The sequence below is a fragment of the Chlamydotis macqueenii genome, chromosome 3 (assembly GCF_036417535.1).
Source record: "Chlamydotis macqueenii isolate bChlMac1 chromosome 3, bChlMac1.mat, whole genome shotgun sequence".
Lineage (NCBI taxonomy): Eukaryota > Metazoa > Chordata > Aves > Otidiformes > Otididae > Chlamydotis > Chlamydotis macqueenii.
Genome location: NC_141558.1, coordinates 12705050 through 12729082, shown reverse-complemented (window position 1 = coordinate 12729082; position 24033 = coordinate 12705050). Strand labels below are relative to the sequence as shown.

Below are 24033 nucleotides of genomic sequence, written 5' to 3'. Positions count from 1 at the left end.
ATGTATAAGCGCATGCAGTTTATTAGGAAATAATAAGCAAAGAAGGCAAGCCAGGCAAGAAGCTTTGCTCACTTTCAAAGTCAAGGAAAAAATTTGGCCCCTGATCAAGCTCTGTGCAAGTGAGAACTTTTAAAAGATTTCCCATTTGGTTCCTGAAAAATAGAAAAGGAAGAGAAAAGGAGTCCTGAGTGAACAAATGATTTTAGAGACATGGACTTGGACAGACTGGTTGTGCTGGAAAATACACACTGCAAGCAATCAGATTTTTTAAGTTTTTTCCTCAGTTTGCTGTTAAGTCAGGGAAAAGATTCTCTCATTGTCTTGTAATTGTTTGAACTTACTTTCAAAATCCAGGAAAAAATGTGGATAGTTTTCAATTTCCCTGGTAAGGACCTTAAGAAGATTACCCATCCCAGCAAACCTAGTAAATGCAACAAAATCGTAAACAGTTACATACAGAAACTTAGAATACTACTACAACTAAGGGCTTGACACAGTCTGCATCATATATTAAACACTTTGGCAAGTTCTGGACTACGAGAAACATTTTCATAGTCAGTTCTGTGATATTTATGTATGGGGACAGAGTTAAGACCTTGGATAAATACAGAAATAATTCTATTCAACAAATTGCAATTTAAACATGAGTATAACATCACCGAGTACAAACAGATATTTACGAGTTTATTTGTGTAGCAAGAGAAACAAACTCAGAATTAGATCCTTATTTGTAAATCCTCTAAATGACTGGACTCAAGATTACTGAATACCATTTCAGAGTAAAAAAAACACGGTCTTAATCCTTGGTTTGGATTCTTTAGCATAAATCCATGTTATTTCATTAAAATAACCCAATTTAAGGCAAAAATAATCTAATTGTTTCTAATCAGTAAGGTTTTATAAAATATTACTATAAAAATCTATCAGAAAGAAAAGCTAAAAAGCTTGCTCTTTTGAACTTTTAAAAATGTATGTATGCAATTAAAAAAAAAAAAGCTTAAAGTTTCTCTCAGAAGAGAGAAAAATTAAACCATGAAAAGCACATATAAGAATAAAGAGGACTGCCTGGAGAGATGTAGAAAAAAGTAATTTTAGATTTAAAACTCAAATTGAAAACTGAGGTTTGCCTCAAAGATAAACATTTTCAGTACTCTAAACCATGGCTCTTGGGGCTCACATCTGATGCTCATCTATTTTTCAGTTTAACTCTTTTCCCACTTAAGAAATCAGACCACAAAAAATTTTTTCTAAGCATGTACATGGCTGGTACTCCATATGAGAAGACAGGTTTTTTTTTCCAAATTCTCCCTTAAGCATTACAGAATAAAAAGTATCATCAGCCTTAACTTCTATATGCATATAAAGGATGGATTTCTATAGCAGGAAAACCTAAGAAGGCAAAGTAAGGCTCGGAGATTTCAAAGCAGTCATAGTTATTCCATGAAATGAGATAAACTTAACCAATAATCCATTCAGAGCATGCAGCTTCATGTAAACCATGTTTCTGTTAGACAAATGGCTTTGCTTTGCATTAAATACTTCTTCAAAATTTTCTCTCCAGAAGAAATCCAGTGAGCAGACTATCAAGCCCTTTACAATTAACAATATCTTTGCATATACAATGTTGAAACACAAAGAAACAGCCTCCATTATTCATAAAGCTACAGTCATTTATATGCAGGAAAAAAATTACACTTTTACTTTCAGAACAAAATCTGCACTGTACGAACTGAGTCTGATTTTCTGATTAGCCTACAAAGGGGAAAAAACATGAAAACAGAGCAAAATAGATTTCATACAGCATTAAAACTTGCACCTTCAATAATTTAACATTTTCATCACACTGGTATAACACATTTTATCAGCATCAGGTAAGAGGGACAAGATAATGTGCATACACTTACTTTCCTTTTCACAGCCTTGAAAGAAACAATTTATATTATTGTGTAATACTGTCACAATTAAATTACTGACTCTGAATTCTTCACTTTCAGCTCATTTTAAGCTGTCTCTTACCTCATCGCCTTCAATCTTCAGAGAGTATCCAACCATTTCTTCTCCTGCCCAAGTTAGCACTGCAGCCAGAGACCAGTTTAGTTGACAGCATACTTTGAACAGCGAGGGAGCTGCTCCCTTTGCCCAAAACCTGAGGATACACTCCCTTATTTGCATGGAGTAGCTTGAGGTCATGTGCCCAAGCTCTGGTTTCTGATCCTTTTACAGAAGAACAGCAGATCACAGCTCTGGAGATTTGCAAGTATGAGTATTTTCCCTGAACTTTTATTGTATTTCTTAGCTTGTTTTTCATTTTATTCCCCTCTCCTTCAATCCCTGTGTAGAAACTGATTCAGCTGTTTAGGACCCAAGTAAGGAACAAGAATCCTGCCACAAACTTTATTCCCATTTTCCCAGTCAGCCTGCATTTTCCAAAGATCGCGAAGGCACTGATTTGACACTATTTCCAATGCACATCAACCCAAAAAAGAGTGACATTCAACATCGACCTCTAAAAGACACGGTTGAGACAGTTGCTAAACATGCTTCACTTCTTTATGATTTGAAATAATTTCTTTATGGTTTCCTAAAAAGCAAAACTAAAAGCAAGATCTACTTCCAAGAAATGTTCACTTTAAACTCATCATTCCACACTATATTTTTTAATCCGTATTAAAAGGCAAATTTTCACCTTAATGGAAGTGCTAATAAACATATTTCCGTGCCCCAAATACAATTATTTTATTCTGTATAGCTTGCTGCTTCCCAGTACTTGGATCTTCCAAACTGTCTTTCCCTGGAAACTCTCACAATATATTCCAGACCTCAGGAACTGCAAGATACTTCCAGGATAATTTTAAAATGATATTTCAAAGTAACTAATGACATAAATTCTGAGCAGGTCGGTATATATTTGTGGTTGCAACAGAAATGCAACTAAACGGCTGATGCACAGGAGCAAATCAGAAAGGTTTAAGTTAAGAGCATAAAATTCCATTTAACTAAACTGGAAAGAATTTTATTTTACTTACTGTAAAATCAGTTTAAATGTTGACATAAGGCCAAATGCATATATAAAAATATTGCTGTTGCAGCATTCCTAAATGATAGCAGCTTCTCTTTAGTATCCAAATCCCTCAAAATTCCAAGTTTCAACAGTATGCTTTAAAATGATGAGATGTTGACATGACATTTTCATGTTTTCTACTGTTTTGCAGACCATTAAAGCTCATCTTATGATATTATATAAGCATACAGAAAATACTTTCTAAGCTACTGTTGACAGTTTAAAGCTCATTACTCTATTTTTCATGCTAAACATTTAATTAGTGGCACACAGGCAAAAACAAACTGTAAAACCAGTAATGAACAAGAAGGTACATTTAGCATTTTGTGTTTTATATACCATTATTGCATATTTAAAAATGTTGAGCTTTGAACAAAATAATGCAGACAAGTTTTCTAAGACATCACTTTGTTTCTAAAATTTCATTAATTTAATTCTGATATTCTAGAGGCATTATCTAGGATGGGAAAATAAATTTATTCTCCCCCACTAAACCAATCAGTCTATTTTTGAATTGTGATAAATAAAATACTACCCCTGTCCAAACAAATAAAAAAGCCATGGATTTGATATACCTATACTGAAATACATATTTACTTTATACTGAAACAGAGTTTTGAAAATTTAGTAAGTGTTCACAAACTGGGTATTATCAACTAAAGATTGCATGCCCAAAGCTAAGCATCATGTTATTTAACTCTTCTGAAAAACGTCTCTTTACACACTGTTCTAAGTAACAGCATAATTTTGAAGTGTGGAGTTTTGCATCACTCTCAAATGACAGCTACAGTACCATACAGATTGCTAGAGAAGTACTATTGCTTCTTCCTTCACAGGACTAATTTAATCAGTTTAATCAACTCAAACCCATCAGCATCACTGCAGCTACGCTGAAGGCGTAACTGACAATCAAAGCATTTAAACCTCACGTTAGTGAAAAAGCAGACATTCACCAGCTCAGCCCTTTGCTGCTCATCAGTGCTCCTTTGCCAGCTAATATTTCCTAAATCTGCCTGCTTACATAAACATAGTCTAAAAGGCTTTTGTCAAAATGAGCTGGATCAGCAAATACCTTCTGCTTAAACTCATTTAGATCATTCTAACGAAGTGGGGCTGGGAGTGTTCTCATGAGCAGCTCCAGTGGGAGTTTCAGGATAAACAGCAACTCCCAAGTTCAGGAATGGCAATGAATTATTAGGAAAGATAACTTCTAATGGCACATCCACATAGGCAGAGACTGGCATCCAGTCCGCAGGCTGAGGAAACTGTACTGTACTAAGCATGTTACTGTCACTAAAGCAGTGGAACTGATCTTACTGTGTGAATAATTAAGTGTGGTTTCAAAAAAACCCACCAGCATCTGAACTCAAGATCTCTCAGATCAAAATCACAATTCCAAATAATTGTGAGAGTCACCTGTAAAGTTTGTTGAGGTTCCTGTAAGGAAGCAGCAGAACTGCAAGACTCAGAAAACAGTTTAATTCTATTCAGGAATAAAATAAAAATGAACAAAAATTTTAAAATGCAGAAGTTTCTTAACAATGATAATCTACTTTGTTTTCTGAATGAAACTGTATCACTCACTGGTTTTTGTTTGGGAGAGGTAGGAAGATATAAAAGATCATTTTTAATTGCATTTGCCCACTCTATTAGTAACGATTTTGCTTTTTCCCTTTTCTTTCTTCTATGCAATAAACACTAAAGCTGCCTAATCTCTTCAAGTATTTGTGTAGGACCAGTTCCAAGAAAACTGGAATGCTGCCGTGCTTGGAGTCATCCAGGGAGTGAAGGTACAGGCAGAGACTGGAGCATTTCCACACGGGTTCTGCATGGCTCAGGCAACAGAACTGGCATTACCATAGGTAAGCAACTGGGAATACTATTGCTGTGAAAAGCATAGTGCTGGAGTCAGGGATAGCCGAGGAAGCACTTTGATTCATGTTCACAGCAATGCCATAAAATCCCTGGAGTTAGGGGTGGGGTTATGTGGATCCCAAACGAGGAATGGCAGCAGCTCTGTCATTCTGCAGAGATGTTTGTCTAAACTATTCATAAAGCTCTTTAAGCTCAATCTTAGTAGTTCATGTTTTGTTATACCTGACCAGTCTCACTGTCCTTCTCGGCAGTCAATCCAAGAGGTCCAAATTCCAGTGGGTGACTCAACTCTAGGTACACTGCTGTAAATGCATCCAAGTATGGTGCCAAATATAATGAAGGAATCATGTCTTGCAGAAAACTGTGCTTTGCACATTTCTCATACATTATTTGCATAGGTTTATTTCACCCATTACTTACCTTTCTGCATTTTCACAATTCACTAGTCCCGCTTCTATACAGCACCTTGTAATTATCCCCAAACTCCACAGTAGGGTTTTTTTTTTTAATAATCTCTCCAATTTTCTTATAGTTAAGAATATTTTGATGCCTATGGTAGTATCATTATCTTCAGTTGTTTTACTGGCAAATGTTTAAATTCTATAAATTGTAGCTGCATTGATGAAGAGAAATACAACTGATGTTTAATAGTCTCGGTTGTGCAAATAGATGTTAGTTTTGAAAAGTGGTATTACTCCTCTATGGACTTTATTTTGGAAATAAGCATAAGACTGTATTGTTATATTAAGAAAAAAGAAATTAAAATAGTCATACATTTGTGTTTGAGATGCTAATTGCAAAAAAACTCCACGGGTATTTCACAGTGAAGTACACATAGTATTCTCTAGCATGGCATAGATAAGGGAAAAACACACCCAAGTTCTTTTCAGATGGCAAGCTATATTCATTTTCCAGAAAAAAAAAATCAAATTACCCCAATGTTGGCCTCTAAATACCATATTTATAAGATTTTAATAACATAAGTAACATACAAGATGCACCAAGAAGCAACCTACATGCATCCACAAATTAAAACCAGTGCCACGCGTTCCTTACACAGGTGAAGCACAAACAGACAAAAAAAGTCCCAACAAAACCCAAAACCAAAAAACAGATGTAAAGAAGTGAGAAGTGGAATAAGAGAAGAAAGTTGCTCAAGGTGAATGTAATCTAAGATAAAAGAATCATTTCTGCTTTGAACAATTATTTTATTACAATTTCTAGATAAGCAGCATTTCAGGCCAAGAGCGTTTGCTGTTATCTGATATGCAGATTGCAGGACACAATGAAAACCTACAAAAAAGGTGAGGCAAGTCAAAGGGAGTTAATAAATGGTTTGTAATGACAAATACATTTTTCACTAATCATAAAATGTTAAAAGAGCTGGCCACCAATATTAGTACTTGTAGCCCCAAGGATTAAAGAGCTTGGCTTGTGACTTCACTAAAATCAAAAGATAAAGATTACCTGAGATGAACTTATAACTTACTCAGGGGAGGAATTTCTCTATATGCCAACCCTCACACCTGAACATACTTTGAACAGAACTCCTACATATTTTCCAAATGGATAATGGCAGAAGAGCCATCATGAGAGGATGAAAACCAGGCAACTAAAATATCTGGATTCTGATTCATAGGTCATAATTAAAAAAAACCCCAACCAAACAACAAACCCCAATAAAAAATGTAGAATGGAAGCCAATTAAGTAATTAGAATAAAATTATATTTGAAATTAAGGAAACACTTGCACTTTGATCCTCCCACCTGAGTGTACAGTAACTACAGTAACCCAGTTTGTTATGGCAGCACACACACAGATGCTTATACACAAACCAGCGACACAATTTCCCCGTATGTAATAAATGGAGCCTCCATCAATTGCCTCTGCTGGGTAAGCAAAGCAGGATACTGGTGTTTACCAAACGGATACACAGGAGAGAGATGCCTCTAACAGAAACGGAACAGGTTTGGCTAGTTTCAGTGCTTCTTCCTTCAAAACAAAACCTCTTCTTTTTTTTTCCAGGTGGAGTTTGACTTTGTTCTTCCAAACTCTTCTAAGAGAAGAGCAGCCATATCAGAACCTTCCTCTTAAAGTTTCCTTGTCCTTGTGTTCTCCCACAAAAATCATAGTGAAAAAGGAAATCAGCTGTCTTAGAACACACTCAGTTTTTGAAATCTAAGGATGTGGGCATCTGTTTTCAACACCTGTGAATATAATGAGGGAAAAATCTGTTCTAGACCGTATACATTCTTCAATACAGAATCAGAAAGAGGACTCTCAGTTGAAAAATCAGAAACAGAAAAAAAAATGTTGCTGGTCCCTTCTTCCTGTTAATGACTACCATTATTCAGCCTTCTGACTATGCCACGTGGACTATTTTGTACTATATTAACAGAAAACCCAGTACAACTGCCTGAAAAACCAAGATGAAAACCATCTTATTCTAGTTCTTTGTGCAACTACGGGAACGACTTTCCTCAGAGTGATTTTATTTTCAAGTTATTTCTTGTGCCAGTTGATAATGGGAATAAGTTTTTGCATTTTAAACTTTGTTCCTTATCTTTTTACTTCTTTTTTTTTAATACATAAATGCCAAAACAGTACATCTAATCTCACTCAAGCCAGACATAAATCCTACAATGACTGGATTTCTTACTGCATATTTGCCAGTGATCTGCTCTGAATGTGGCAGTAAGTAGCCCATCATTGCATTTTGCTGGCTAAATTTGTATTTCTGATTTGGGGGGTAATGATCTATAAGATATGGATCTGAAGCAGACTTTACAAGTATTCTTTTCTACAAAAGGGGAGAGGAGTCAAATAATATCTTAAAATACTAAGCAGACAATTAATTCTGATCCAAGAAACATACTGCCATTACTGGAATTACGATAGCTGTGGCTGACTGTGTATCAATAGCTCAAGATTTGAGGAATTAAAGATGAAATGCAGATCTCTGTAGGGATTAGTTGGTATCAGTTTAAAATACTTCCATTTGTGTAACAGTGGGCTTATTTAATATGTCATTACACAAAACAAGAAAACTTGCTGACCAATTTGTGTTACAATGCTGTTGATGGAAACAGCGAGAGTTGTACTAGGGACAAAACAAAACTATTCTGAAAAACCACTGTGAACAGATTGGAGAACAATATATGCTTTTAAAAAAAAAAAATTAAAATTTCAGAAAAAGGAAAAATAAAAACTTCCTATGTATCTCTGGGTGAGAGTAAAGGAGGGAAGAACAGGTATCATCTCAAGTCAGCAATTTGAGAGACTGCCCGATCCCAAGAAAATGGGTAAAGAAGGTTTTGCTGAACTATGGAGGCATCTCAGAAACAGAACTGGGCAAGAAGCTTCAGGAGGGTTAATAAGCCCTGTATCTGTACAAGTCCTGTATCTGTACAAGCTTCTGCACTGATAAATGTTCCTTCTAAAACACAGAGGAGTTTGCCAGAGGAATGGCTATTCTAGACTTGTTTGATACCTATGCGGAGAATTAACTGAACGTAAGGGTGGAAATAAAGGAGAAATTAATTAAAAACAGCAGAGGTTACTAAACAAGGAGTAAAAAGAAAACTAAAAATCATGATTTCAAAAAAGCAAAAAAGTAATCTCAGACATCTGGAAGAACAGATCCCTTGGGTTGATTTAAGGGATAAAGGAGTGCAGGAAACTCAACAGTTAAGAAAATGCACAATAGGTTTTCCAATGGCCAAAATTTAAAAAATGGAGATTTAGAAATCAATATGCCTGGATGAGCATATGGAAGAACTGAAGGAAGTAAAGAACTATATAAAGGAGGGAGCTTTGACAAATGACTGGAGATGAGAAAAGAGGAAATGCTATTTAGTACCACAAATTTGCTGCAACACTAAAATCTGAAAAAGTAGTTATCAGTGGTTTACTGGCAAAAAAGAAGGCGGTATTTTTAAACAGTATCTGGCATCTGTTGTATAGATCTGCCTTTGTTCAATACTTTTAATTAGCGACAGAGAAGAAGAAAGTATCATTTTAAAATATGCACTAAGCTAGAAGGGAATTAAAATATTCTGGAAAATAGGATCATAATTCAAAATCACTTTGATAAACTGGAGATACTATCCCGAACAAATTTAGTAAATATAAATGTAAAACACTCCACTCAAGGGAAAAAAAAAAAATCAAATCAATCCCACAAATGCAGATGGACTCGTAAGCAGAAAGACTGAGGAAAAAAATATTTAATCACGATATTGGACTATAAATTAAAGATAAAACAGGTTAGAAAGTTGCTAAACTCCAGACTATTTCAAAGATTGCTCTCACAATCAAATTAAGGGACGAGGGGAATAATTACTGAACAAGGACAGATCTTCTCGAAAACACTAGTCTAATCTGTAATTATGCAGGAGCTATAGAAAAGTATAAATTAAAAAAAAACTCCTCCTTTTCTCTTAATTAGCTTTGTGTCATTTTTTAATCCCTTCTGATATTATTTTATTAATTCTTTCACATTAAATACTCAAAGCATTAAAACATATATGGGCAGACTGGGTCCATGGCATTTTTCTGCAAAATAGCCTGTTTTGAAAATTACATTTAGTAAAGAAACAAGCCCTCTAAACACAGAGACTCTTAATTATGCATTGTGTGTAATACTTTTAGAAGCATGTTCCCTAGTAAATCTATTTTCAAATAATGTTTTTTACTTATACAGAATGCCAAACAAGCTTTTCTGCCCCAATATGAGCTGCCGAAAACCACTGCAACTTTTTTTTTTTTCCTTTGGTGTATTAACAAGTCAGCTATTTGCTTAAGATGAGAAATCAGGATGGAGGAGGACTGTGGGTGGCACGGAATTAAACCCATCCTTTTAATTAAAAATTACATTTCTTGGAAGTGTAAATTAAAATTAAAAGAATGTACTGACCCTGGCGGGCTCCGCAGTAATTAATTCAAATCACTACTGGAAACTAATCCTAATTTAGCAATGAAATTTGCACAGTAACTTTTTATTAAGACAATAAAATTGATGCACAGTAGTGACTTTATACCCTACTCCCACTTCGCTATAAAATCTATTTTTAGCTAACTGACAGCTTTGGATGGCGATTAACCCCAAGCCCCTTTACGACCCAGCTTGCTCCCTTCCCTGTTACAGGCCGCCCCAGCCCATTCTGCAAAAAGCGGAGCGCTGCTCCAGCCTGCGCGCGGAGCGGAACGCACGCACACTCGCTGCCTTTCCCGCGGAGGAGCCCTGCGCGCCAGCCAACACACATGCGCGCACGCAGCGCGGCCGGGTGCGCGCAGGGGCGACCCGTGGGAGGGGCGGGGGCGCCCCCTGCTGCCCCGCGGCCGCCGTCGCAGGCACCGCCATTCCCGCCCCGGGCCCGCGCAAAGAGGGACGCAGAGGTGCTGACACGAAGAGCGGGAAGATTTATGCGCTTAATAAAAACGGGCAAACTCACCTGAAACACATACTACACCTTTGCGCCGAAGTACAGGCCAGGACTAGGCCTAACCCAGTCTGTACCTGCACTGAACCACCAGTGCTGCCTTACTTACACAGCAGATGCGCAGATCAAACCGATTTTTTGCAGGGATTACAGCCCCAGGATCAGTGGATGATTTCTCCCCTGCCCTTACTTTTCTAGATAAGGACAAACTAATCTAGACTATATTTTAATAACCACATTTCAGAACAAGTAACAGTATAAAAAAAAATTGTATCGCTTTCCTTTCCCTCACACTTAAACTCAGAATTTAAGTTTAAAAGTAACTGTGACTGTAAATTTGCATCCAAAATTATGCAAACATAATGTTTCTGCTGGAACATCAAACTGCGTCTGGGTGATGGAGGCCGGTGAGCAGGGTGTCCCAGCCCGGCACCTCACACGTGCTGCGCCAGCCCCTGCCAACAGTCCTGCTTCCTCCATGTGAATAAAAATACCATTTTTATTTATACTTATTCAAGAAGTTTCGATTTGCATTAAGTCTTTCAAAGTTAAGAAGAAATCTGATTTTCCTTTCATAGTCTCTGACTAAAACCCAGATACGCAGGATGAGATACACTGCCTTTAACATTACCTGCAACCAAAAATGGAGCCAGGTAGTTACATCCAGTGTTTTCTTACTGCCTCTGTTGAATGCTCCAGCGGGAAAAGGCAAATCAAGCTTTTTATAACTAGAAACTACAGAAAATACACTATATTTGTGTTTGGAGGAAAATTTAAGTTTTACTTTTACATTAAAAGGATCTAACAGCCTTGTTGGTTTCATTTTCAGTTGTAACTTACTCCCCACTCACACCTCAATAGAGGTGACATAAGTCAAATGTAAAAAAGATACATTCACTTGAAGGCATCATTCATTACTTTCTAACAGAAATTTAAATTATAACCAACTATTTAAATTGTTAATTTAAAAATATTTTTAGAAACAGTCATGTAACTTGTTAAAAAAATTAAATTGTGTAAAAATTACACATGCACACATACGAATGTACCTAACGTACGTACATATACCAGTGTACACAGAGATTTGCAAATCAACATGTTTAACCAAGAAGTGAGAAAAAAGTTGCTTCTTACAGGAAAAAAAAAAACAACCAAACAGATAAACCAACATCAAAACTGTAACACAACAGTAGAAATCAAGATTAAAATCATTGATTTAACCACACTTTCTGTTTGCTGACTCAAAGCCATCTATTTGAGGTGTCTGGACACACAAGCAGTTGTACAACAGCACAGTGTGATTTCAACAGCAATGGTGTCTTACAACTTGAGTTCCTCTTAGCTCATGACTTAGATGATGTGAGTTCTCTGGAATATGGGATGGGGCAGAAAAAACCTCAATTATTCCCAATTTCATTATGAACATATGGAAGGTAGAAGTTTTCTCAAAATAATGTGTTAATATTCATCATCAAGAAAACAATTTTGTAATACAGCACTGAAACATGGCTGGAAATTGAATTATGTTTTCTTCCTTCTCCTCTGGGCCAATCATTTTTTTTAGATGCAGTTTATTCAACTGACTTACTAATAAAAACAGCGTTACTGAAAACTTCAGAAAAGCCTGAGAGATTAAGAAAAAAAAATGCTCAGTGACTGAAGATTATCAGTGTTGACAGGAAGTAATGGAAATTTAGCATGGGGAAAAAAAAGACTTCAAAGAACATAGTTTAAAGACTGAAAAAGAATGGAAAGACCTAAATTAATATGTTTCAACAGTGAAAAAAACTTTTTCCATAAAAAAAAGCCATTAAATTGCAGAGGATACTATTATTTTATTATAGAATAGATTCTTTAAATACACTGATATTAGAAAAATATACATATATACACAATATAAACCATATATTTATGCATATATACATTGGTCTCAGATAAAGAAAGCTTGAATTTTTATATATTTCAATTTTATATCAAATACACAGAGTTATTAACACTACCATCCAAACTACTTAGCAAAGAAGAGTCTTTATCACAATAATATATTCAAGAAGTAATAATTGTAAAGGACAGTGGTGGGATAGACATTTGGCATCTATCTCACTTTTCTGATATTCCAAAGCGAATTATTTCAAGTTGGACAAGAGTCCAACTAAAGCAGGACCCAGTCCAGTGCTATGCTCCTTTTTTTTTGTGTATGCTTGTGTATGCTCAGCCCCACAACACACCCAAGAAAACGCACTAACTACTTTCTATCAGGTCCTCTTCAATTCACTTCCTGAAGAATCAGCTCATTCTAGTTCAGAGTTTGCTCAGCCACCAATCTTCCAACCATGAACATACAACTAAGCATTGCCTAAAATCACCACACTACCAATTACATTTCCTTAACCTAAAGAACCAGTGCAAGAAGACCAAGATCCTTGTTGTATCTTTCCAATCAAATTAAAGATGCAAATAAGACGACCCTTATTTTGCTAGAAGTTGTTTAAAGTTCTATAATAAATAATTCCTACTTTTCATAGAATCATAGAATACCAGGTTGGAAGGGACTTCAAGGATCCTCTGGTCCATTCTTCGCAAAAGCACATGTTTTAATACGCATTTTAAGATGTACATTTTAATACGCTTCATCCAGAAACTGAATCATGGCTATCATAAAGTTCCTAAAATGGGGTTGATAATAGAAGGTTCTTTGAAAACATGCTACAATCAGCATATTTTTAGCCAGGAGAAATCCAACCACAAAGCAAGATAGCTGTCTGCTACCGGATTTGGTTTTTGAAAAAAAAGGCTGCAGTTAAGGCTGTTATCCACTAAGTGGCATTATCAACTCAAACAAATAAATTTGACAAAAATTAATCAGTACAGTGCATTTTACCTGCAAATTGATGGAAAACACTTTCTTTGGCTGAATAATTTTATTCAAGTTTGTCAGAAATTTAGCCATTGTTCCAAACAGTCAAATGTGCTAGTAAACCAGCATTACTGATGTACTTTTCACATCAAGACATTTGTAAATATTTACAGAATGGTCAGGTTAGAAATAAAACTTCATCATGGCACAGTTCTTAAACAAAGAAACCAAAATACTGTAGAAATATGAGCTGAAACTAGACACAAAGGTATACTAAGTTATTTTAAAAGTAACCGAGGTTTCAGAAGTGCTGTACATCAACAATTCTAGTATTTCCTGTTGTTAAGTGTGAAAGTACCAAAAATGTCATCAGATGTTTATTTTACTTTAGATAAAACACTCTTAAAAAGGTAAAGCTAATAAATTAGAGAAACTGATGCTACTTGATGCTAGAAAGTATTTTGAAAAAAATAGAAAAATTGGAAAAGTAAGAAAAGTATTAGATTTCACTAATTATTTAAGGATTAGTTTTCAAAACGTTATTTAAGGATTAATGACTGTAAATATAGTTTTTTGATAAATGTTTACTGGAAAAAAAACATTTAGGAACAGTATAAATACAAGAAAAAAGTAACAGAACAGAACTCTCACTGTAAAATAGTTTTTTTTTATCCCTATGCCTATTGTTTATCTCTGGTTTTTTATCACTGTCAACTTCCACATACACAAACAGCTACTGAAAATAAAGAGAAATAAAATCAGTATCACTTTATAGAAGAGTACAGGAAAATTAAATAAGCAACTACTACTGTCTCTCTGCCTCTTCAAAGCATGTATTTTAAGTTTGTGAAATGTCCTACACATGCACTCAAAATTCTGGGCATATTTCAATGCTAGAAGAATCAAGACATTCCCTTTTTTTCTTGGGGTTTTTTTTTAGTGATTTTTTTTTCCCCTCACTGGCCACAGAGGAATTGCATTAGGACATAGCCCTTTTTCCCTACATCCGCCTACGACAAACATTTGCTGCAAGTCAGCGACTCCAAAACCAAATTGTTTACAATTAACTCAAAAAGCCATTAAAAAATTGTTTCTTTGTTCCAGTTGGAAAGAGAGACAGCCAGATGTGTGGCTTGTTGATCTTGCTCTTTTCTGACCTCTGAGTGTAGGAAGAACTGCAGCTGAGGAAGGAAGTCAGCAAGTTGTGTTAATGAAGGTGAACATTGCAAAAAAAAAAAAGATGTTTGCAATCTTCTTTCATCAAAGACAAATCTATTTGAAAGAGTTTTCATTAAAAAATAGATAGTACAGAGACTTACCTTTTGCTGTTGGTGAAAAATTAGAGCCTTTGTTTCAGGAGAAGTCAACAGTCTGCAGGTTCTGTTACTTTTGAAAAACTCTACCCTTAATTTCAAGAACTTAATGGAAGTTTCACTGCTGACATTAGCAAACATTTCATCATTAACACCTGCTGGGAGACCATCCTCCTTTGAGGATGCAGAATTCAGGAAAACCATTTTAATGTTAGACTCTGACTGAGTCACTACAGACAAAAATCAGGCCTAAAGCCGAGTTCCAGATTGAGAGTGTGCCCACGTCTTTGGGAAACACAACTGGCCAACAATACAAGGCAACAAACTGCCGTTTCCTTCTTCACACTCCTCTCTGAAACACATTCATGCATTACATCTGTAAAACACCTGGCAATGAATTAACTAGTAGTCTATGTTGAAAACTTCATTACACAGTACTCCTCACGATGGTGCAGAACACACCCATACAAGATATTCTGAGAGCATAAAAAAGAGCAATCTCTCAAAGACTGCACAGTAAGAGACGTGAAACATTCTAATCTTGTTTCTGAACTTTGAATTATTTTCTAAAAAACATCTAAAATGCATTCTGAGGTTCTACGATCACACTGCTCCTCATTTTATCATGGTAGCTGAAAAGTTATAAAAGTTATCACGGCCTGAGGTGATACCTAAGGACACATTTGCATGTGAAGCACAAATTCACTCCGGAGATCCAGCCTTATATATTAATTCTGGCAGCTAAGCATCAATCTGGACTCTTTATGCAGTTAGCGACAGTTCCCAAATGGACTATAGGCTTCCAACTCAATTGTCTGAATTAGGTTAAATGTTTGATGTTGCTCTCCCTGCACTGCTATCTTCACCTTAACAGCTCACACTAGTTTTGGTAGAAAATGACGCCTAATTCTTGTCAACCAGTTACTGTTTTAAGAATATATTTGCCATTGGAAGATTTGAATAATATCATCACAGTTAATCTTTCAACTTATGTTTACTATCATATTATTTAATTAAGAAACTTTCCTATGCATTCTGAGAAAACAGGAAATTGAAAATGAAAACTAGTTTACTCCCTTCCCACCCCACGTTCTCCTGTCCCCTAAGGTCATTTAAAAACCAACATTAATGGAATACCATACACATGCATATGTACACACAAAAGCATTTCTCAAACAGTTATACAAGTATTTAATCTGATAAGAAAATTCAAATTCTGTAGAATTAAAACAATATTTCATGTCATACTTTTCAAAACAGTTGTAAGGGATACTGGTCATTTTGAAAACAGCCTAAGAGATTCAATATTTTTCTTTGCACCAAGAGAAATGAAAAACCTTATAATATAAGACTTTCAGCAAGCAGCTCACAGCTATGAGCACAAAAAAATGCTTCTGCTGTATTTGTATTTAGAAGTTATTATTGGCTTGTCACTGCCATAGTAAGACATGATTTTCAGAACCTTTTCTTTTAGAAAAGAATTGTTTAGATGCTTCTGCAGTTCGTATTTTGTCATAATCTTCTGAAAGATTCAATCTTTAAGGTCACTAAAGGCATACTTAAAGGCTTCACCTTGAAAAAATCATTTGTCTTAGTATCTGTAAAAGGTCTCCAATAACAAACAGGACTTCAAAAATACATCAGATAAAAAAATTGCTAAAAAAATTTCCTACCAGTTGTACTTCCTACCAGTTTATTATTTGCTACCAATGGAATCAATAAAAGCAGTGAACTACACTGTATTAATATTAACTTTCCATGCACTAAACTTAAAAGAATCTATAATTTAGCAAATATCTATTTCCTCATTTCACACTCCTGTTTCTCATCATTTCCTGGTTTCTTCTGACATGTTAGAGTGCTCATCTTCATTCCCACCATTTTTACTTCTATTTTTCCTTTCCATTCTACTTGTTCTATCTCTACAATCTTCCTCCAGCTCATCTCAGTCCCCTGAGTAGGGTGGATAAGCCCATCCAGAGCACTCATTTTTGAGATGCTCTCCAGCTCAGAAGATCATCCTTCATTTTAAAAAAGTAGAATGGGCCTTAAATTTTAGTTGAAATGCTATCTTCATAAAATTTAATAGGTATGTGATATACATAATTCCTACTTTAAATTCCATACGACTGTAACAAAATAGAAGGCTGGAAGGCCTTTTAAAAGAGAAAATAAAGTGTAAAAATAAAATATACAAAGCAGCTTCCTGGTTAACTATACATTCCTTACAAGTATCACATCTCTAGTTTACAAGGTGGAGAATAATTTCCTACACTGCAGAAGTTGCCAAAGCTATGATTATAGCCTTTAATCTTAATCTTTCCTTCCCCTCACATCTATCTCCTCCCTTGTACTTGAGTTTGTTCGCCCATCCAGTGAAATGAAACAGGAATACTGCCGTCTTTCAACTACACCAGTTCCACATGCACTAGAATCCTTTGTGGCCTTAAATTAATGAATCTCTACACCTTCCAAACTCCTCTACAGGTGGCTTTATTTCTTTTGAACAAACATCCACGTGATTAGCAAACATCTTTACTTTGATAGACTGCCGCTGAGACCCCTCAGTTTACTTGGGTATTGCAAACCTGCTTTGATAGAAAGCCAGGCAGGCTGCTGCTACATTGGGCTTGTTTTCACCTGCAACAAATTGAAGTTTTTTGTGGCCATTTGCCCACAGTATCGCTTGTTGGATGCCTCTCACAGCAGTGGAATTAATGATAGCGTTCACTGTTACTAAAGCAGAGAGAGCTGAAAGAGTCCTTTCCATACTCGATGGTTCCTATCTCTCTGAGAAACCACAGGATGAAAGCTACCATCTTGCATGACCTTACTTCCCACAATAAAGAAAGATATTACTCCCTTTCAGATTTTAAGTGTTACATGCTGCAACTGCCCAGCTCAAATGTCACGTCTTGATGTGCTTCACACTTCCCAGAAGTCCAGAAAGGGCTGGCAAACAGCAGCGTGTTTGGGTCAGAACTACCAGAACCGGTGTCTGCGACTTTTAGCCTCGGAGCTCCAGTGCAGTGCTGACCACAACCTGGCCGCACGTGAAGTGTGTCACTGAGATCTCCCTTCTGTTCCCATAAGCTGTGGGGCAAACACAGGGAGCCAAACTGGCACGACCTCCAGTATTTCACTATGAGGAAGAAGGTAAACTTCAGTGATAACTACTCTTGTAATTACATCTACAGATCAAAACCTTCTCGCTCTTCTCTATCACCCTCTGCTTCCTCCTCAGAGATTGAAGTCTGCATCTGTTCACAACCCCTTTGTAGTCTTCCTCATGTATCAAACCTTTTATTTGAGTAGAGAGAAGCAAGAAGTTTAAAGCCAATACAACAATTTGTTGCTGCAAGTACTGGCACTGATTTCCTTGTGTCCACACCAGTACTTGTTTGAGTCCACAGTGAGCTGACGCAGAGGTCTAAACTGACAGAAAAGCAATCCTCCAAGAAGTGTCTGCAATCTCATAGATTTTCAGCAGCAAATTCGCTAAATCAGTGCATCCCAGATGAGTACAGGTGTTGATGCAAGATAAAGGGCAGACAGAACTGAACCATCATTTTGAATAGCAAAAAGCAAATCAAACAACTGCATTCCTGATCATAAAATTAAATCCTGTAAACAGAGCATGCACAGTTGCTGGTGTTGTTTCTCTCAGGGAATATAAAAACTTAGGACAACTGAACCGTTATTATTTAAAATTTCAAATAACATTGGACTCAGTCAACAAAGACATAAACACTGTACAAAGTAAAGTCCAGCATATTGCGTTCTTTAGCTTTCTCACAGTTCATGTATATAAGAAAGGAGGTCCTTAACACAAACACTTGGTTATGTCTTACCTAGAAATACAGTGGTTCCTATTCACATTCAAAAATCCAAAGAGGTGATGCTAAACATTCAACGTCTGTCTGTCACAAAAAACCATTCAAGATTACACATGGGATCACTGTGCTTTTTCCCTCTTGCAATTTTCAGATGAAACTTTTTAGCTTAAAAAGGAAATACACCAGATTATATCCATGGAAAACTGAAATTATTCTTTTAAAAGTGAAATTTGGAACTTCCAAAAACGTTTAAAGTAACACCATTCAAGAATGCTGCTGAGTTGAAGCGATCAGGTGCTTAAACTGAATTTCTATCCCATATAATTCTGCACAACAGATCCATTTTCATTTGGATTTTATAATGAGCCGTTGCCAAGATTGGTACATCCAAAGGAAAACAATGTTCACTGGTATTGGTATGCATTATATTAAGAATTAAAAGAAATAATAATGAAATAATGAAAATCCAAACTCATTTCCAAAACATTTAGCAGATTATAATGGCTACATTTAATTAAAACATTATTTAGAGAGGTCCAGTTAAAGCATTTCTAAGTTCAAAAATTAATTTTCCAATCTTTTGAAATTACCAATATTTTCATTCCGCAAGTGCTGCAGGGAGCGCCTAGATAGTGGTGGAGTGTCAAGAGAAAAATAAGGAGACCAGGTCCTTCATAAGGATCTATAGGGACACCTGTTCTTAAAGTCTGGCTCTGATGTCACTTTTTCAACATGCTAAATAAAGGAACTTACAAAGATGCAAGTTTGCACCCAGAACAAAGCTGAAGTCAATTTAAGAAAAATAAATTTGCTAGAGAAAAGCTTGGAAGTCAACTTCTGTTTCAACTGTAACCCCAACGTTGCTAATATATAACTTCACAAACGATCTTCTTCCCAAATATTCTGGTTCACTATCCTCACGACTACGGAAAAACAGAGGTCAAGTCTGATGACTTGGACCATAAACCAGCTGAACTAAGTTTTGTCTCTGAAAAACCCGGGCTTGTGTTTTCACAGCTGTATATATAAAGATATGACCAGAACTTGGTTCTAACTATGGATTTTTATTCATTCAACTTCAAAATAGTAAGAGGGCTTGATCACTGCCTAAGGAGGAATTATCTTTTGAAACTCAGGGGTGATGCGGTGCAGATTTTTTTTTTTCTTCTAAAAATACATTCCTCACTGCAAATTACAACAGTTCATTACAAAAGCAGAATGTAACACTGATTTCTCAAGTAGAGCACCCACATAGGGAACTAATTAGGAATAGCTCCTCTGTGTAAACAAACCTTTGTACCAATTAGTAGCTGGTCAAGTCAGGGAACTCCCTTTCTCAGGGGAAAAAAACGTCTATTTTCAGCGTTGCTTTATTTTGCTGCTGGCTGCAAATTCCCTCCAGTTCTGTACCAATGGAGGGTGTTTAGAACTTATCTTTCAATGACTTTGATGGGAATCTAGTCGAGATTTGAGGTGGGGGCTGGGGGAGTGGGGAGACAGTAGAAGGCCTAAAATAAAAATATCACAGAATTAGGACTTCAAAAGGGATGAGAACAAACCCCGTTCTCTGCCTAGGCCAATTCTGTCCCAAGGGTTTACACAGACCAGAACAATAACAGTGAAATGATTCAAAACAAACAGTGGAGTAAATGAAAAAAGTACATGGGAAGAATGACTCTCAGCTGTTGTTCTATAATAAGAAAAGCAAACAAATAAAAACCTCAAGGCGAGAATATTATGCCCATATAGCATTTTGAAAGCGCGAGTTAGATGTAATAGTAAAACTACACAATAGGATGACATTCAAGGGGAGCTGAGTATTCATTTATCATTTATGATGTTCAAATCAGCTACACAGCTGTTCTGCGGAAGATAAAAAGTACCAGGGTTGACTCTTACCTTGCTGAAGATGATCCAGAGCCTTCCCAATAATTAGATAGAGGCTGCAATCTGTGGATTTTAAAATTTGTTAAAGAATTATTATTAATGAACCTGTTTTAATTACTAAGTAAAAATCAGAGAAGTTACTTAAATACTTTCAAAATACAGTCATTCTCCCCCGCCCCTTTTTTTTAAAGCAACGAGTACTGCTGCAAGGTATCTTCTGCCGTGCTTATGCCTCAAGCAGAAGGTCAGTTAATCCTACAGTACAGCACATCAGGATAGCGAACTACTGTTATCATGTTCAGAACACCGAGTCAACTTCTGCATGTGGGAAGGAAGCGGGGAAGGAGGCATCACAAAAGGGGCAAAGCAGGAACACCCCAGGACAGGGAAAGGACTGGGAGCACCTCACAGAACCAATAAAACCACCATTTTCTACAGAGTAGTGATGTAGTAAGGGACAACTTCTGACCCTCCAGCCCTACTGGGTTGCAAAAACCAGCTCTAGATACCATCACTTTCTACAGCATTTACTGGTTACAGATATATGATAACACAACCCCTTCCCTCTTGACCCAGCAACAACAAAAATGACAAGTCTGAAGGACTCAGGAACACCAGCATTAATTAAACAAGCATCCGTGAGGAAGCTTCAAAGAGAGTACCCCACTTATTGGACCATGTTAACTCCCCAGCTACCAAGTATTTAGGTATCTTCCAAGCTTCATGTAATTAAGGTTAACTGGAAAGAGTGGTTAAGCAACAACACAGCAAAATTCACTTTAAACAGAAACCAAAACAAATTGACTACCAGGGATGAGAGAAAGTGAAGGCAGTAGAAAAGAATGAATTAAAATGATGAGCAGGGAACACAGGTGGGAATAAGAGACTGGAAAGAACAGAAACTGAAACAGTGCAGGTAAATAAAGACGACTGAAATTTAGATGATAGTCAGAAATTTAAAAGGTGGAATTTAGCTTTGAATCACAGAATCTTTAAGGTTGGAAAGGACCAGCAAGATCATCAGGTCCAACCATCAACACAACACCACCATGTCCACCAAATCATGTCCCAAAGTGCCACATCTACACTTTCTTTGAACACCTCCAGGGATGGTGACTCCACCACGTTCCTGGGCAGCCTGTTCCAGTGCCTGACCACTCTTTCAGTAAAAAAATGTTTCCTCGTATCCAACCTAAACCTCCCCTGACACAACTTGAGGCCATTTCCTCTCATTCTATGGCTAGTTACTTGGGAGGAAAGACCAACACCCGTCTCCCTGCAACCTCCTTTCAGGTAGTTGTAGAGAGCAATGAGGTCTCCCCTCAGCCTCCTCTTCTCCAGACTAAACAATCCCAGTTCCCTCAGGTGCTCCTCATAAGACTTGTGCTCCAGACCCCTCACCAGCTTTGTTGCCTTTCTCTGGATGCGCTCCGGGCAAGTCAATGTCCTTCTTCTACTGAGGGGCCCAAAACTGCACACAGTATTCAAGGTGCGGCCTCACCAGTGCCGAGCACAGGGGCACGGTCACTTCCCTACTCCTGCTGGCCACACTGTTCCTGATGCAGGCCAGGATGCTGTTGGCCTTCTTGGCCACCTGGGCACACTGATGGCTCATGTTCAGCTGGCTGTTTACCCTTTCCACCAGGCAGCTTTCCAGCCAGTCTTCCCCAAGCCTGTAGAGTTGTGTGGGGTTGTTGTAATTCAACTGCTGGACTTGGCCCTTGGCCTTGTTGAACCTCATACAGTTCACCTCAGCCCATTGGTCAAGTCTGTCCAGATCCCTCTGCAGAGCCTTCCTACCCTCAAGCAGATCGACGCTCCTGCCCAGTTTGGTGTCATCTACAAACTTACTGAGGGAGCACTCAATCCCCTCATCCAGATCATTGATAAAGATATTAAACAAGACTGGCCCCAAAATTGAGCCCTGGGGAACATCACTTTTGACCGGCCGCCAACTGGATTTAACTCTGTTCACCACAACTCTCTGGGCTCAGCCATCCAGCCAGTTTTTAATCCATCACAGGGTACGCCTGTCCAAGCCATGAGCTGCCAGCTTCTCTAGAATGCTGTGGGAGACACAGTGTGAAAGGCTTTACTAAAGTCCAAGTAGATAACATCCACAGCCTTCCCATCATCCATTAGGCGGGTCACCTGGTCATAGAAGGAGATCAGGTTGGTCAAGTAGGACCTGCCCTTCATGAACCCATACTGGCTGGGCCTGATGCCCTGGTTGTCCTGCACGTGCCTGGTGAGCGCACTCAAGATGAATCACTCCATAATCTTCCCTGGCGCCAAGGTCAAGCTGATAGGCCTGAAAGGGCATGTCTAGCACAGACTATGCTGACGTAACATCAGCTGGCTTTGGAGGAATGTCACAACATGGAAAAAGACCCCAAGCCAGTTTGAGAAAGGGGAGGAAAGTATTTGATAGCTAAACACCTTAAATTAATTAATCAATTAAAAATCTCATACCAAAACAGGTACCTGCAGAACTGTAATTATATGAGCCATGGTTTGATCCATTTATTTGATCCACTCCAGGAGGAGTTCATCAATGTGAAAAGATAAGAAAGTTTTAGTCACTGAAGCTACAGGCAGCATAGTTTAATTGAATTCATGACCCATTATCGTAAGAAAGAAAACAGAAGTAAAAAGATCTTAGTAAGGAAAAAAAGGTATCAATTTTCCACTTCTTTCTGAAAGTATTAAATGGAAATATGACTACAAAGATCAAAATTTGAGAGTGAACAACTACGACATTCCCTTCAAATGCATAGAATATATCTCATCAAGTTCTACAGAAGTATTTGAACAGAAATGTTTTTAAGAAAAATTAATTAATTATAGAACAAGACTTATTACTTTAATTATGGTAAAAAATTGCCGGAAACCTTTAAACTGATTGCAAATGGGACAGAAAAAAATCCAGGCTAAAACTCTATGGAATAAAAATAAAAAATTGCTATAAGAAATGAAATAGCATGAAGTTGTAAAGTAGATGCAAGAATAGAAGATCAAATATATTTGGTAGAAACTTTAGAATTTGTATATTGCAAAACAAGAAAATTGAATTGTTCTAAAAAACACAATGTTCATCAGAGCACATAAGCACATAATTAAAAATCTTGAGATCTAACACAGACCAAAAGAAAGGCAAATGAAATTTTTCTTGAATTATATTCATAATTTCCATATTTTTATGTTAGACCAGTTTGTTCTGTTACGTAACTTGGCTAATTTGGACAAAAATTAACAGTGCTGGCAAAAATAAACTCTCATATTAGGAAATAATTTTTTACACTGAGGGTGGTAGAACACTGGAACAGGTTGCCTGGAGAGGTAGTAGATGCCTCATCCTTGGGAACATTCAAGGCCAGGCTGGATGAGGCTCTGAGCAACCTGATCTAGTGGGAGATGCCCCTGCTTCTTGCAGGGGGTTGGACTAGATGACCTTTGAAGGTCCCTTCCAACCCTAACCATTCTATGATTCTATGTAACAGGTGCAAAATATACTCACAAAAAGCTTACAGACTGTGGCTGGGAAGCAGACTATAACAATAGTTACTCTGTATGTCAATACATATTTTTATACAGAAAAACTAAATTTTGGAAACAAACCACCAGCAACTATCAAGGAGTGCCTCCTGTTCAGCTGAATCATGAAATTACAAAAACTTTGCAACTTATACAGAATAGCTATCCTAAGCACAACTTCAGCAGTAGCTAGAATGGAATTAGATTTTTAACAAAATGCACTTCATT

At 37.0% G+C, this 24033-nt stretch overlaps 1 protein-coding gene across 7 annotated transcripts in view; it reads right to left on the bottom strand.

The window, feature by feature from the left end:
• The window catches only part of CYRIA (CYFIP related Rac1 interactor A), a 59957-nt gene that overhangs the window by 20661 nt on the left and 15263 nt on the right, over window positions 1-24033 (bottom strand). For 2 of the 7 annotated variants that reach the window (XM_086745184.1, XM_086745187.1), the window contains exons 2-3: window positions 20284-20334; window positions 73-152 (exon numbers count right to left, since the gene is read on the bottom strand). In XM_086745184.1, coding sequence (XP_086601310.1) covers window positions 73-145 — 73 coding nt within the window. In that variant the 5' untranslated portion in view covers window positions 146-152; window positions 20284-20334. Of the gene's footprint in view, window positions 1-72; window positions 153-341; window positions 422-18399; window positions 18469-20283; window positions 20335-24033 lie in introns of those variants that run through there. The other 5 variants (XM_086745183.1, XM_086745185.1, XM_086745182.1 and 2 more) reach the window with 5 other exon arrangements.